The sequence below is a fragment of the Myxine glutinosa genome, chromosome 10, assembly GCF_964187855.1.
Source record: "Myxine glutinosa chromosome 10, kmMyxGlut1.1, whole genome shotgun sequence".
Classification (NCBI taxonomy): domain Eukaryota; kingdom Metazoa; phylum Chordata; class Myxini; order Myxiniformes; family Myxinidae; genus Myxine; species Myxine glutinosa.
This window is the reverse complement of record NC_136270.1, coordinates 53,153,119-53,170,205: the sequence shown is the minus strand read 5'-3', so window position 1 is coordinate 53,170,205 and position 17,087 is coordinate 53,153,119. Positions and strand designations below refer to the sequence as shown.

The 17,087-nt window shown below is 45.0% G+C and overlaps 1 protein-coding gene across 4 annotated transcripts in view; it reads left to right on the top strand.

Annotated features, from left to right (window-relative positions):
* CPSF4 (cleavage and polyadenylation specific factor 4) overlaps window positions 1-17,087 on the top strand; it is a 38,843-nt gene that overhangs the window by 16,492 nt on the left and 5,264 nt on the right. For all 4 annotated transcript variants that reach the window (XM_068127677.2, XM_068127674.2, XM_068127676.2 and 1 more), the window contains exon 4: window positions 15,500-15,652. In XM_068127677.2, coding sequence (XP_067983778.1) covers window positions 15,500-15,652 — 153 coding nt within the window. The remainder of the gene's footprint in view (window positions 1-15,499; window positions 15,653-17,087) is intronic.

Below are 17,087 nucleotides of genomic sequence, written 5' to 3'. Positions count from 1 at the left end.
GAAAAAGAAAAAGAAAAATCGAGCTCCGTGGGGCTCGACATACGACATTGGCCTAACCAAATACTGAAACCCCTGTCAGATTCCACCAAACCCCTCGGAGAAGATGTAGCTTGAACTCGATTTCCCCCTAGAAAGACATCTTTTTCGGGCGTGGCTCCGCCCACAATGGGCGCAATACGTCCACTCTAGGCAGGACACAACTAGATCATGATATCAACCTCCCTCCCAAGTTTCATCAAGATCGGATGATATTATCGGGTAGTTATGCTGCAGACAGACACACACACACACACAGACGCACACACATGACGAATATAGTGGTCACTTGATTACTCGTGAACCAATTACAGGGATTCTATCTGGTCCAGTAGATTTTGTGATATCAAGACCTTGAATAATCTTAACAACCTTCCTAGGTGTGATGATGATAGTGGAAAGCCTGGTGTCAGGACGGGAAGGACAATTAGGCAATGGATGTCCGAGGTCTTCAAGTGTAGAGTTTGCAGCAAAATGCTGAACGAAGAGGTTGACTTTATCAATAGGAGAAGTAAGGACTTCAAGGCCATTGAAGAGGATAGGAGTCTGATCTATTACGGTTGAGAATGCTGTTAGCAGGTCTCCAAAAATCTCTGGAACCTAGCCGCTTATTTGAGATAGAATCACAAACAGATTCTGCATGTCGTTGCTTAGCATTCTCCAAGACCCGTTTACAGTGGTTGTTCACAAGGAGAAACAAATGATGCGCCTCACTTGAGCCAACACAATGATACTGTTTTTAAAAAGTGATTGCAATGGGTGATACCAGCAGAACAAGCTGGCGTGAACCATGGCTGCGAGTGTGGTTTTACTTGGTTGGTCCGAGAAGGGATAAAGAGGTCCAGAACAACACGAATCCACTCAGTAACTTCCTCGGCAGCTTCAGATGGGTTGCGACAAAGAATTTGGTTCCAGTGAACATTGGCAAGAAAAGAACGCAAGGCATCCCAATCAGCCTTGCTATATGGAAGACATTTCGATGAACAGGATGAATAACAGTTGATGGTGAAGAATAAGAAACCTGGACTTTTAATGTTGACATGATCAGTTTCCTAGTGCGGGGGGGGGGGGGGGGGGGGGAGTTTTTTGTAGTACAATCCCCAGGATTTGAACATAAAAACAGATCAAGAAGATGCCTATTATCAATAACTCGATCAGGTATTCGAGTCGGAGCTGAGATGATCTGAGTAAGGTCATGCGACACGGCAAAGTTAAATGCACTGACATGGATTGGATGGCAGATAAATTGCCACGAACCCCCTGATATTACTATAGCAGGTACTTAACGGTGTAGACTTAGGTACCCTTGGTGGCGGAACTGGAAAAAATGTTTATCCGTTTGTATTCAGACGTCGTCGTCCTCTTCATCCGCCTGCTCAAAATAATGAAAACAGTTTTTAAAGAAATACAAAATGAAAATTGGTGATTGTATGCAGCCTTGACCTTTCATCTTTAGATCAAAAAAAAAAATCAGTTTCTATCTTTCGATTGGTGAACCAATTCTGTGAGCCAATATGAAAATTCTTAAAATTTCAGGTCGATCAGATGAAAATTGTCAATTTTATGTGATACTGACCTTTGACCTTTTGACCAAAATTATTAATTTGCCTTTTTCATATTCTCATCATAAAGCTCTGTTGAAAATTTGATGACAAACTCAAATGGTTTTAGTACGGCAGATAGGTGAAATATTTGGGAGAATTGTGCCTTTGATGATACAAGCACGAGAGTTGGCACACAGTTAGAGTATGCCCTAAGGAAGATATTTGGTTATAGGGCCATCGCATATTTGTCCTGTGAACAATCGCGGCCATTTTTCCAAAAAAGGGCAAATCTGCGATGGCCCTATAGCCAAATATCTTTCTTCGGACAAACTCTGTGTGCCAAATGCCATGCTTGTATCATCAAAGGCACAATTCCTACACCTATCTGCCATACTATTAATAAAAAGTTGTGGCCTGGGGATGCACACACGCACACACACATACATATATATATATTGTTACGGAACCCAACGTCGGCCTCTGTTCCCCTTATCGAGGGGGGATTAATCCCCTCGTCTATGACTGGCCGACGTGGTCCCTGACGCTGCACAGCTCCCTCCGGAAAGGCAGGTGCGCAACCCCGTTCGCGTCCGCGGACAGATGTTAATTGCTGAGCGGTTTAGCAACCGCGGCACGAACCATTTAACAGAAACTAAACCCGATCCTTAAACGTTGGCCAAAATCGCGCCATAGGTATTCAATGAGGGAAAAGACAAGGACGAAACGGATGTGAAGAAGAAGAAGACAAAAGTAAGAAGAACAAATATGATTTATTACTATTATTTACAAGTCAAAAATAAACCAAGGAAGGAGGAAGAATAATAAAATAAAGACAGAAGGAGTAAGAAGACACAGTGTAAATATTAGCTTACCTATAAACAGTCTTACTTAACCCAGGACAAGACACACAAAACAGACGACAATCAAACTCACACGAATGGGGAATGGAGGCAGGAACGAATGGCTGGAAGGAGAGGAAGGTTCAGCTGGACGCTGGCTGGAGCTTGATCCCGCACGGGACGTCGGGCTGGACCTCGACGGCCACCGATGCCACCGCAATCTGATTCCCGCGTAGCAGCGGGTCGAAGCTGCGTGGTCTCAAAGCTGCGTGGTGGACTCAAAGCTCATCTCCCATCTGCCGCATCTCTCTCGTGGGGGCGTTGCGTGACAGGTTCTCTCTCTGCAGAACTGCTCGTGGGGCTCCCTTACTCATCTCTGGTGGGGGCGTCGTGCCGCGGGTTATATAGGCCACACCCTCAAACCTTCGCGAACCTCCCCGAGCGTTCTCTCCCCGCCCTCTCAAGCCAAACCCCTTGTACTTGGTTGGTTGTTCGGGGCTGGCTCACTCCTCCCGTCTATGACGAGGTGGAGACACGCCTTTCTTCTCCGAGCTGGCCGCGTGCTCAATGGAGTTTTGGGATGAAGAAAACCGCCCAAATGCGGTTGGCAATGGATGCTTTGGGATATGGAGGCTTTGGGAATGGGAATGAAAGGGAATCTATCTTATTTCAATTTGATGCAATGCAGTGTTAACTAGTGGGAACAGAGCCTTAAACTACAAAGACTAAGGAGATAACTGTTTACAAGGATATATGATTTGCTACGTGCATGTTTATGGCTTAACTAGGAGGACGACCTTTGACCGTTACACACAACACGGAGGGTGATATTTACAACAATTCTCATGACACAACAATAAAAAAAAACACAGGATTCTCAAATCCGCAACAATATATATAAAACTGTGAGAAATAGTAGAAACTCCACAGTACAAGCAGGGCGTCTCATTTGCATTGAATAAATAATCGGGAGATTAAATCAGACGCGGACGTAGCTTCAGGACTTCGATCTTTAATTTGACAAGCTTTCGACCAACAAAGGTCTTCTTCTGAGTCTACAAAAACAGCAGGCATGTATATCATGTATATCACACATATCACTATACATAAAAAAAAAACCACCTTTTAGAGGCCATTTTTCCCCGCAAGCGGGGGTTGGCCTTTTTCGGGAACTGTGGTTGTTGTTGTTTTTCGGTCCCCTTTTTGAAGCAATGTTTTATGGCCGGATGCCCTTCCTGACGCCAACCCTTTTTGCCGCCTTTAACGACAAGCAGGGAATTACCAGTGAACTGGTACTCAATTTGCCGACCTCGGAAGGATGACAGGCTGAGTCAACCCCCCTGGCGTTAATTCAGCGATTGACCGGGATTCGAACCCAGGATCCTAGGATCCTAAGCCGGCACCCTAGCCGCTAGCCCAACACCACATATCACTATACATACTTGACTGATATACATACCTACTGTTTTTGTAGACTCAAAGAAGACCTTTGTTGGTCGAAAGATTGTCAAATTAAAGATCGACGTCCTGAAGCTATGTCCGCGTCTGATTTAATCTCCCTATTATATATATATATATATATATATATATATATATATATATATATATATATATATATATATATATATATATACAGTATATATATATATATATAAAGGAGGTGTGTGTGTGTGTGTGTGTGTGTGTGTGTGTGTGTGTGTGCGTGCGTGCGTGCGTGCGTGCGTGCGTGCGTGCGTGCGTGTGTGTGTGTGTGTGTGTGTGTGTGTGTGTGTGTGTGTGTGTGTGTGTGTGTGTGTGTGTGTGTGTGTGTGTGTGTGTGGATGTCCGCTTATAACTCAAGAACTACACATCGGAGAAAAGTTTTAGACACAGATTCGGAATCAGCATAAAATCCCGGTGGTTTTAGGCTACGTTTTATTTTAATATCAATGGTTTAAAAAAACCGCGCCAGCTGCAATTCCATGGTGTAGTTTGTGGTGGCGCTAGACGTTCAGGGTGTATTGCAATGGTTTGTCGGGTTTGGCTGTGGGTCCAGAATAGCTCCCATTTCCTTATGTTCTCCACTTTTATTTTGATTCTTCTGTTACAACGCCTTCCTTATCTACCTTATATCCCCCCGATGAGGCCTCTACATAATTTCATGCGGCAGAATTTCGTGCATTTTGAGTGAAAGAAGCCTTATATCCTTATATCCTTATATATTTCGTGCCTTATATCTTCCCCCTCCCCTCCACTCCCCCCTCCCCCTCCCCCTCCCCCTCCACTCCCCCTCCCCTCCACTCCCCCCTCCCCCTCCCCTCCCCCTCCACTCCCCCCTCCCCTCCCCCTCCCCTCCCCCTCCCCTCCCCCTCCACTCTCCCTCTCCCCTCTCCCCCCCACTCCCTCCCCCCTCCCCCCCACTCCCTCCCCCCCACTCCCTCCCCCCTCCCCCTCTCCTCCTCCCCCTCCCTCCTCTTCTCCTCCTCCCCCTCCCTCCTCTTCTCCCCTCCCCCCCTCTTCTCCCCTCCCCCCCTCTTCTCCCCTCCCCCCCTCTTCTCCCCTCCCCCCCTCTTCTCCCCTCCCCCCCCTCTTCTCCCCTCCCCCCCCTCTTCTCCCCTCCCCCCCCCTCTTCTCCCCTCCCCACCCTCTCCTCCCCTCCCCACCCTCTCCTCCCCTCCCCACCCTCTCCTCCCCTCCCCCCCCCCCCCGTTCCCCTCTCCCCCCCGTTCCCCGCCCCCCCACGTTCCCCCCCCCCCCCGTTCCCCTTCCCCCTCCCCTTCCCCCTCCCCTCCCTTCCCCTGCCCGGCAATGCCGGGTACTTCCCATGGCCAGCTGTACGTGGGCTGCTCGAGGGTTGGAAAACCAAGCAATCTTTATGTCTTGGCACCAAGTAAGAAAACAGGAAATGTTGTATACCAAGAGGTTTTGAGAAATTGAAAATGGACAAAACGTCATGTAGGAAATGTACTGTGATATTGCTCTAAAATATCCATGTTCTTTTCATCATATATTTGTATTATTCTTATTCAACCCATATATTTGGGTTGGTTATTTGGGTTGGTTATTTGTCATTTGGTTATGACAAACTTCCCTGAAAATGTCTGCTGCTCTTCTTCTGCTCCAATCGGCTCAGCTGATCATGTGCTTGTCAAAGTGGACATCTCTCTGACCATTCTCAGAGAGCCTCCTCAGCGTCGGCGAGTCTGGCATTTCACTCAGGCAAACTGGCACGGTCTTCAAGCAGCCATCAATCATCTGGACTGGTCTCCCATCTCTACCGCCTCTGACATCAACTCATCCTGGGAATTCTTTCAAAGTAAATTGCTCTCTCTCATGCACAGATTTATACCATCTCGTCTTCAGTTGTCATACCCTTCCTCCCGTCCATGGTACACGGAATCTTGTGGTGAGGCTGTTGCCCTGAAACAACTTGCTTTCGTCTCCTGGAAAGCAAATCCAACGGAAGGAAGTCTCATTTCCTTTCACAAAGCCCGAAACAAGTGTGTGTCCACCCTCAGGAGAGCCAGGAAACAATATCTCACCATTCTCAAGACCGAACTCTCTTATCTGTCTCCCTCTTCCAAATCCTGGTGGCGTCTGGTCAAATCTGTTTCTGGTGTTTGTTCCCCCTCCATCCCCTCCCTCACCTCAAACGGCTTAACGGCTGACTCCGCACGTGAAAAAGCTGAATGCCTCAACTCTGTGTTTGCCTCTAAATCTTGTGTCCCAAACCCATCCCTCTCTGTACCCACCGTACCCAGTCGTACCCAGCTGCTCCTGGACTCTGTGTCCTTTCCTCCTGACAAGGTGGAAAAGTTTCTGTCAACCCTCGACTCTGATTCTGCAACTGGTCCTGACGGCATCAGCCCACGGGTCTTAAAATCATGTTCTTCTGCTCTTTCACTCCCTCTTTCTGTTCTCTTCACCCTCTCTTTTGCTCAAGGTCATCTGCCATCTGCTTGGAAATCAGCCAACATCACTGCTTTGCACAAAAAAGGTGCAAAAACAGATCCCAGCAACTACAGACCAATCAGCCTTCTCCCAATTATCAGCAAAGTCATGGAATCCATCATTGCTTCAGATATTAAATCTTTCCTCTTCTCCAATGGCTTGATCTCTGATCATCAATTTGGTTTCAGACCTGGTCACTCTACTCTGGACATGCTGCTTCTGCTTTCTCAACAATGGATGGAGGTCCTCAATGCCAAACAGGAAATTAGAGCTGTCTCCCTTGACATTTCACGTGCCTTCGATACGGTCTGGCACCCTGCTCTGCTCTCCAAACTCTCCTCCTTTGGTATCCATGGAAATCTCCACGCATGGCTGGCGGACTTCCTCTCTGGTCGTAGTCAACGTGTGGCCCTGAATGGGTTTCTCTCATCTCCTCTTCCTGTTCAGGCTGGAGTTCCCCAAGGTAGTGTTCTGGGCCCTGTGCTTTTTCTGGTCTTCATCAATGATATCTCTGACTCTCTTGAAAATCCTCTCTATCTCTTTGCTGACGACTCTACTCTCTGTCGCTCCATTCCTCATCCCTCAGATCGGCAGTCTGCAGCCTCCTCACTCTCTGCAGACCTGGACAAAATCACAGACTGGTCAAACAAGTGGAACATGTCTTTCAATCCTGACAAATCTCACACTCTTACAATGTCTCTCCGAAAGGACCGACTGGACAACCCTCCCATCTACTTTCTCAACAATCCTCTCCAAGAAGTTCTGTCGCTCAAGCTTTTGGGTCTCACTATCTGCCATGATCTTTCTTGGGAAAACCACATTTCCAAGCTGGCCTCCAAAGCCAGTCGCCGACTGGGCATCCTCCGTCGTGCGAAGTCCTTCCTTGGCACACCTGAGCTCCTCACCACATACAAGGCTTTCAACCGCAGCTCAATGGAATACTGTTCCCCCCTCTGGGCTGGTGCTCCTGCCTCACACCTTGCTCGGCTTCACGCTGTTGAGGCCAAAGCTTTCAGAATCATTGGAATCTCCTGCGATGTAGTCAACGCCGAGGGCCTTTCACTCACTCACCGCAGGCAGGTTGGTGGTCTTTCTGTCTTCTACCGACTCCTCTCCGGCCTTGCTCCCCCAGCTCTCTCTGTGCTCTGTCCCCCCAATATTCCTTCAGGTCGCACAAGATCTGCCTGCAACCCTCTTATGGTTAAACTGCCAAAGTCTAGGCTCTCTGCTCACCTTCACTCTTTCATTCCCCTTTTCCAAAGGTGGGCGGTCCGCTTCGAAAGTCCGCTTATCCGCTTATCCGCTGCAGCGGACTAACGTTTTCGAAGCGGATAAGCGAATCGGAACAACCCCCGGAAACCGAAGCGGATAAGCGTAAGCGGACTACCGAAAAATTAAAGCGCATCGCGATTCGCCAAATCACCTGTTAGCCTGAGCCGTTACTCTAGAATTGTGAATATTTATTTAAGTGAATAATAAGTGAAACCCTAACAACTCGGCTCTTGCGACATAACGCATTATATCATAACGTTATGTTCACGTCATGGTTTACGACATGGTTGTAACATAACGCATTACATCATGACGTTATGTTCACGTCATGGTTTACGGCATGTTCACGACACCATGACGAATAAACGGCAGTCCGTTGGCCCGCCATCTTGTTGACTTGTTTGTGTCTGAATAACCAAACGTTACAGCTCTCGCCCAATCTCTTCCCGCTCGAGTTCCGTGATAGGCTCCGGGCCAGGTATGGTCCATCTGCACCCCCCCCACAACTCTCCGACCCTGGGTTTTTCTGAACCATTGGGGTGTCCTGGGGTGGAAATCAACTGGTAACAGTAAATAAACTTGGACTCACTACCCATTTGGTACCTATATTGGATGGTACCCTCAAAACAGCATATTTTTAAATCCGCGTTGCGCCATATTCGACACACGTGTTCTTTTGGTATTTGTGCCTGCTAATATTAACTCAGAATAAAAAGTTATATACCAAAAGAAAGCTGTTCATCTACTGATCATCATAGAATATTGACACATTACTTATAATGGTACCTTAATGGTCATAACTAGTGCTGAATAGCAGTACCCCACTTTAACGTAACATAATTCGGTATCGACCGTACTATTTCATCTTACACACATAATATGAACACATTACACCTGATATGCTTACATATATATTTTATTGGCTTTCTCCTGTATATCAGCTTTAATTTGATACCAGATACATCCCCATAGCTTCAATTCTCTTTTTTATACAGCGTGTCAAAGATACTACCGGTATGGGGTGATATTGTAGGCGATGCTGCATTTGTCAATTTACAAATGCTGCCACGTATATCATGTACATATATGTTGGACACATGACAAAATCTATGTATTGTTAATATGTGTTACTTAATATATTGTTGTATTGATGTATCACTGTAGTTTATTGCAGGAATTTTGACGAAAATGGCATGCAGATCCTTCCATGTTTGTATCCTGCGTAAATTGAGATCATCAGATTGTACAATTATGTTATTTAAGTGTCTCTTACAGCGACAGAACGAGTCAATTAGTTAAGTTAAACACCTTTTTTTACATAGTTAAGTATGCAATATAAGATATTTTTTATAATTAAGATGCAATTTATAATAATTATTCAGCTTGGTACTTACCAATATTTTGATGTGTTTTGCAGGTGAAGTAACAACGCTAATATGGAACATCCGGCGCGAGCGAAACGTACACGTGAGAGTGAACAACCACCCATTGTGTGCATAACTCATGTAAAGGGACTGAGCTATGGAGAGTTGCACTTGTTATCTGGACTCAAAAATTCTGAGAAGAAATTGGCCAAGCTGCAGGAGGTCAAAGAAAGACGCCTTGCACAACCCCCACAGTCTCCGCATATGATGAAGGACACATGTGATTTGGTCCCTGAATCTCTGGCCGAACACCATGGTTTCCACTGGGAGTGTTACAAGCGTTTCACGATGAACTTAGACAGACTGAACCCTCCTACTGCAGGTACATCTGAAACAACTGGTGCCACAACTCAGCGGATGGCCCGTACTAGTTCTGGTGACAAGATCATATTTAAGCCAGACTGTATCTTCTGTTCTTCGGAAAGTCGTAAAAAAGTGAAAGTGCATGGCAGTTGGACTACCCAGGGGATGAGCCAGTTCGAGTATGAAGGCTGGAAGCCGGTACTGGAGATGGCTGAAATGAAGCAAGATGAAACGCTCTTAATGAGGATCCGAGGCCATGATCTTTTTGCCTCTGAGGCAAAGTTCCACAAAACTTGCTGTATGAAATATATGCAAAAGCCAGAGAAATGGCGCAGTACTGACGAAGAGGCACAGCACCATCAAGGAGAATTAGAAGAAGCCCACAGACAGGCATTCGATGTGGTATGTGATGCCATTGAAAGGGATGTGTTAATGGCCAAGAAGATAATGAAACTATCCGACCTGAGGCAAATGTATGTCATTAACCTGCAAACCAGCAAATATGCGAATCCTGACTACCGAGCCAGCAAACTAAAACTGAAGCTTGAAAACCACGAGCCTTTCAGGGAGAGACTATCATTCTGTGATCTGGGAAAGTCCTACATAATATTCAGCACTGCAATTGACGTCCAGACAGCAGTGAAACAAGCCTTCAAATTGGGATCAAGAGATATGCTTGAGAGTGCAGGTAGCCATTTACGACTGTCAATTCTGGATGATTTCTCGAATGCCCCAGAACTGAAATGGCCACCAAGTCCTTCTGATCTCCAACAAATGGACGATGTTATACCAGATTCACTCAAGAAGCTGCTATGCTACATCATAACTGGAACAACATCAGCAAGGTCACAACGAAGCCAGCGATTAGTTCAATCAATCGGCCAAGATATCTGTCGCGCTGCCACCAAAGGCTCTTGGAAGCTTCCAAAACACATCATCATGTGCACGTCCCTGAGACATCTATACAGAAGTGAAAAGCTCATAACCCTTCTTAATAGAATGGGACACTGTGAGAGTTATTCATTTTCACTTGAATTGGAGACTGCACTGGCCGAATCAGTGATGAAGTCATCGACACAACTCTCCAACCAAATCATCAGGTCACCACGAGAGCCGTCTGTCTTCCACTCGGAGTTTGACAATTTCGACTCATTGGTGAATGATCTGACAGGAAAAGGTTCTGTTCATACAGCACACGGGATCATGATGCAAGAAGTCAGTGATGATCATGCCGCATCTGGTCCAGCAAGGCCAACTCAAGTTAGGACCAAACGGCGTTCTCTGCAGTTGATGCCAAAGAGTTGCCTCAGCTGGAATCGTCTCAAGAAGAAACAGACTCGCGCGTGATATTATACGTAAACTACGCCAGGAGCCAGAAATATGAGTTTGTTCGAGTGAAGAGCCCAGACTCGGATGTATTCTTCATCTTACTGCACTACGCCGCATCGATAAACGACATAAAGATACTGTTTGACACAGGCACAGGAAACAAGCAGAGGCTAATAAACGTCAGTAAACTCGCAGCAGACTTCGGCCAAGAGAAGAGTACTGCTCTTATGGCACTTCACGCCTACAGCGGTTGTGACAGCACTAGCGCTTTCCGAGGGATTGGAAAAATCAAACCTGTTAAAACACTGCTTCGTCTGCCGCAATACATCCCTATTCTCAACAAGCTTGGAGATACGTGGGATGTGCCAGAAGAGCTGAACAATCAACTAGACAGCTTCACATGTGCCATGTATGGAAGAGGAAAGGTATCACACGTTGATGATCTGCGACTCCTGAGAATAAATGAGCTATGTGCCAAGGAGAATCGTCACCTACCCTCAGGCAATGTAGACATGGCCAATATTCCACCATGTATGAGGAGCCTCACACAGCACATCCGAAGGGTCAACCACCAAGTGGGAATTTGGAAGAGAGCTCACGTTCCTCGACCAAGGATTCCCAAAGCAAGTCCAGGCCATGGCTGGGAAGAGGAGAAAGGCTGCCTGGATCCTCTCTGGTATGATGGAGACATGCTTCCGCGTGAGCTGGCTGATATAGCTCAGGTCATGTCAGACGACGATGAGAGTGATGATGAATCAGGTGATGAAACACCTGATGATATGGATCGTGTTTTGTACAGTGATACCGATGAAAGTGACAGTGACGATGACTGATCATGATGGACATATGCCATTCGTGCAAGCAAGCCAACTTGACTGCACTCATGCAGTGTTTGACTTTTGTTGATAATTAACAAAATGCAATTGTTTGTTTGTGTTCTTTTGAGAGTGGATACTTGTATTATATGATATAATGTGGTTAACTGAGTGTACGACATACATATGTAATTGTAGGGATAAAACTGACTGTTAATATTATTATGATATCTGTTGTTGAGCAATAATGTTTGGTTTATCATCAAAATATTCGATACTAAAAATTTTTTCAATGGGATGTTAAAATTTAGTTTCAAATAAGAAATATTTTTACTTTTACAGTAAATATTCGAGCATTACATTGTTACTGTTCTGTGGAAGGTGTTTGACCCAGTGTATGAATATTAATATGATGATATTAAAAACTACTGTGATTAATAAACACGTTTTTCTTGTTTAATATGTTAATAAGATGGCAGTATGATTATGATATTCGATTATGAATGACATTTATAAGTGTAATAGGCAGTTCTTTTGAATCTATCTATAATTCCAGTAATCTCTGTGTGTCTGTGTGTCTGTGTGTCTGTGTGTCTGTGTGTCTGTGTGTCTGTGTGTTTGTCTGTGACCGCTGTTTCTCGACAACCACGGGTCCGATATACTTGAAACTTGCCAGGTATATTGCTGGGGACCCGAGGATGTGCCTTTTCAAGGTTTGAAATTAATCGGACAAGTACCTACCGAGCTATGTCCAAAAAACGCTTCAACCAATCAGAGAGCAGCGAGCTATCACGTGTGCCGAACCGTTAATGCAATGCAAGCGTTAATGCGTTAATGCAAGGCTTTTCTTTTTTTCCCTCTTCTCTTTCTACTTTTCCTTGCGATTAAATTGCAAACAGCCAAAATACGTTGGCGCTAATTGAATAATTGGCCATTAACACTAAAATAATCGTAACTGCGATATGCCAACTTCCGGACAGTGCAGCCTTCCCTGTTGTTGTTGTTTGCAGCAGCTGTTTGCAGCAAGGCAAGGCTTTTCTTTTTTTCCCTCTTCTCTTTCTACTTTGCCTTGCGATTAAATTGCAAACAGCCAAAATACGTTGGCGCTAATTGAATAATTGGGCATTATGTTTTACAACTAATAAAAACGAATTTGCGATTCATTCGCTTTCCTGCGCGTTTGTGTACGCGATGGCGATTTCTTTACCAAACTCCGGAAGCCGTTCGCTTTGGACCGAACCATTGCATGTAAATAGAGGGGGGGGATTGTCACCACTCGCAAGCCGTTCGCTTTGGACCAAACCATTTCATGTAAATAGGGGGGGGGGATATAATTTTAGATATATATATAGTACGGGCATGCCCTAGTATAGACAAAGACTGTTACCGAGATTATATGATTCATGGTTCCCGCGAAACAGGTAGTATCTTTGACACGCTGTATAAAAAAGAGAATTGAAGCTATGGGGATGTATCTGGTATCAAATTAAAGCTGATATACAGGAGAAAGCCAATAAAATATATATGTAAGCATATCAGGTGTAATGTGTTCATATTATGTGTGTAAGATGAAATAGTACGGTCGATACCGAATTATGTTACGTTAAAGTGGGGTACTGCTATTCAGCACTAGTTATGACCATTAAGGTACCATTATAAGTAATGTGTCAATATTCTATGATGATCAGTAGATGAACAGCTTTCTTTTGGTATATAACTTTTTATTCTGAGTTAATATTAGCAGGCACAAATACCAAAAGAACACGTGTGTCGAATATGGCGCAACGCGGATTTAAAAATATGCTGTTTTGAGGGTACCATCCAATATAGGTACCAAATGGGTAGTGAGTCCAAGTTTATTTACTGTTACCAGTTGATTTCCACCCCAGGACACCCCAATGGTTCAGAAAAACCCAGGGTCGGAGAGTTGTGGGGGGGGGTGCAGATGGACCATACCTGGCCCGGAGCCTATGATGCTTGGGTAACTCTGTTTCTCAGGCATAACACGCCGCTCCCGAGCTCTGCCTCGGTCGAGCGCGTGTTCAGCTACGGGTCGGACATCCTCAGGCCTAAGAGGTCGGCCCTGGCTGCACCGAACTTCGAGGCCCTCGTCTTCATGAAGGGCAACCTCCAAATCCTCAAGAAGGCCCACGAGGTGGAGGAGGAAGACGAGGATTGACTAGTAGACTCTCTTGTCAAAGAAAGGACGGGCAAATTGATTTTTCTTTAATGTAACTTGCATATATTAAAATTATATTTAAATTAACTGTAGAGTAGAGTCGAGTGGAAAACTTTATTTCAATACATTTTGAATAAATTTTATTTAAATAAAAATGTATATTTTTGATCTTAAAAGCTTTGTTTGTCTTTGTAGTAGTTAGAAATGGCTATTTAGGCTTAAAAAGCATTAAATTCCCTTTAGAAACGTCAAAAATCGCTTTAAAAACGTCGAAGCGCTTTTAAAAAATCGAATCGAAGCGGATAAGCGGTAAGCGGACTAAGATTTTCGGCCGCTGAAGCGGATAAGCGAATCGGACTACACGGGCTGGCGGAGCGGATAAGCGGTAAGCGGACTTAAAATTTTCCGAATCGCGCCCACCTATGCCCTTTTCTCCCGCCTCTGGAACAAACTCCCCCACTCCCTTCAATCCCACTCCTCCCTCCAGGTCTTTAAAACAGCTGTTCACCACCATCTCTTATCTTCCCCCATCGAAAACCTTGATCTTTTCTACCCCCGGTAATTCACCCCAGAGTCCTTGCAGTGTTCATATGTTTTAATCCTCTCCCACCTCCCCCCAAGTCCTCCCGATGTCCCTGCTCTCAAATGTTGTGTTTGTGTCCTTCCCCTTCTTCCCCCTCTCTTTTGTGTCCTCCCCCCTCTCTCCCCATCTTGTCTGCCGCTCCCCTTGTTTTTTGTGTTTTGTGTGTCGGTTTGTCTTTTTGTGTGATTAATGTTTGCTCTTTCACGAGCCTCGATCTTGTATACAAAAAAAAAAAAAAAAAAAAACCCGGGCGAAGCCGGGTACCTCAGCTAGTATATATATATATATATATATATATACACACACATACATACATACATACATACATACATACATACATCCATAAAAAAACCACCTTTAGAGGCCATTTTTTCCCCGCAAGCTGGGGTTGGCCTTTTTCGGGAACCGTGGTTGTTGTTGTTTTTCGGTCCCCTTTTTGAAGCAATGTTTTACGGCCGGATGCCCTTCCTGACGCCAACCCTTTTTGCCGCCTTTAACGACAAACAGGGAATTACCAGTGAACTGGTCCTCAATTAGCCGACCTCGGAAGGATGACAGGCTGAGTCAACCCCCCTGGCGTTAATTCAGCGATCGACCGGGATTCGAACCCAGGATCCTAGGATCCAAAGCTGACACCCTAGCCGCAAGCCCAACACCAGGGCCATACATAATACATACATACATACATACATACATACATACATACATACATACATACATACATACATACATACATACATACATACATACATACATACATACATACATACATACATACATACATACATACATACATATACACACACACACACACATGCTGTGCAGGGGACGGGCTAAAAATTAGGCTAAAACAAAAAACGAGGATGATTAAATAATGAACATAAACGGTATTTGTGATTTCACGTTCACTGTACCTTCACTAACAAACGGTAATTTTGGAAGTCAGATTTATTATTAATATTAAGACCCTGCCCCACCCCCCTTCCCAAGTAGAGAAGTCAAACTATGCCTCTGGGTGTGAGTGTGGGTTGGGTTCTGGCAGTAGTTGGGTGGAAAAGTGAGAGCACAGGAGGAGCAAGAGCAGTATTGAACCGATAAAATGATTCATTCCTTCATTGAATTGTCAACTTACATCTCAAATTGTTTACGACAACAATAAGCCCTACAAATGATGGATTGCAGCCCCAATGGCTCATGTGCGAAATAGGTAACAAAAATTGTTTTTAATATGCGATATTGTTGCAGGAGCCATGTGTCCATTCCGACATGTGACTGGCGAGAAGAATGTCGTGTGCAAACATTGGCTCCGCGGACTTTGCAAGAAGGGAGACCAGTGCGAGTTTCTTCATGAGTACGACATGAGCCGCATGCCCGAGTGCTATTTCTACTCTAAATTTGGTCAGACAATGGATTCCTTGTTTTTATAGAACTAGATTGTTCCTTGGTTCAAATGTCCTTTAATTTCTTCCTCCCATGGGAAAGGATGTTAACTCGAGAGGTAAAGGGGGAAGAAGGGGAATCGTGGTATCCAGTAGTCGATGAAGTCTTTTAAGAGAATGGAATTTATTTTGCTAGTTATTTCATTGAGATGTGCACAAGCATTTTTTTTTTTTAAATATACAACCATAGGCCTTCTTCCACAGCTTGATGGAGTACTGCTCTCCCCTCTGGGCTGGCATCCCTGCTTCACTTCTTGCTCAGCTTGACGCTGTGGAAACCAAGGCCGTTAAGATTATATTAGAATCTCCCGTGATGATGCTGAGCCTATGGGCCTATCACTTCATCGCAGACAGGTCGGTGGTCTCTGTGTTCTACCGCCTCCTTTCTGATCTTGCACCCTCTGCTCTTTCCATGATTTGTCCTCCCCCTCTGCCCCCCTCCCCCATGCCCCTCAGGTCACTTCTGTTTAAACTACCTAAATCCAGACCCACTGCTCACCTTCCTCTCATTTGTTCCTCTTATTTCCCCATCTGTGGAACCAACTTTCACATTCTCTTCAATCTCATTCTTCCCTTCAGGTCTCCAACGCTGTTCAGGTCTTCAGCTGCTCACCACCATCTCAGATCATCCCCAATCCAAAACTGATCTTTTCTACCTCTATTAACCCTCCCCAAGCCCTCCTTTTCAAGTTTCCAGTTGTTTCTTCCTGAGAGTTTACTTTTGTATCCATCTTGTCCACCCATGTGTCCTTAACTACCACTTTTTCCTACGCACATCCCTTATTTGTCTGAGTGTGCCTCTATTTTTCCCTCATCCCTGCTGTTATTGTGCCCCCCCCCCCCCCCCACCCCCTTATATACTGTTCCTTTTGTTATGTTGCATTCAGACCCATTCTCTGTTTAAGCTCCCCCACGTGCTTCGACTCTGTGTACAAAAAAAAAAGAAGAAAAAGAGGTTGTGAAACTTTCAGGGCTGAAAATATAAACCAAGTATAGCAAATATTCTGCGAGCCACTCATTAAATTGTACATTGACTGTCATGTTTAAATGTGTTTCTGTATTCTTCTTTTTGCACCGATGACATAAATGGGCTTGCAGAATAACCCAGAAGGTTATTCGTGGTTATTCACACCTAGAAGGTTATTCACACCTAGGTGCACTCACCTCGAAGCACGTGGATCAGCTTCATCACAGGAGATACCAATGATTCTGAATGCTTTGGTTTCTACAGCATGAAGCCGAGCTAGGTGTGAGGCAGGAGCACCGGCCCAGAGGAGAGAACAGTATTCCATCAAGCTGTGGATGAAAGCTTTGTATGTGGTGATGAGCTCAGAAATGCGAAGAAAGGACTGTTCAAGAGGATTGTTCAGAAAGTAGATGGTAGGGTAGTCCAG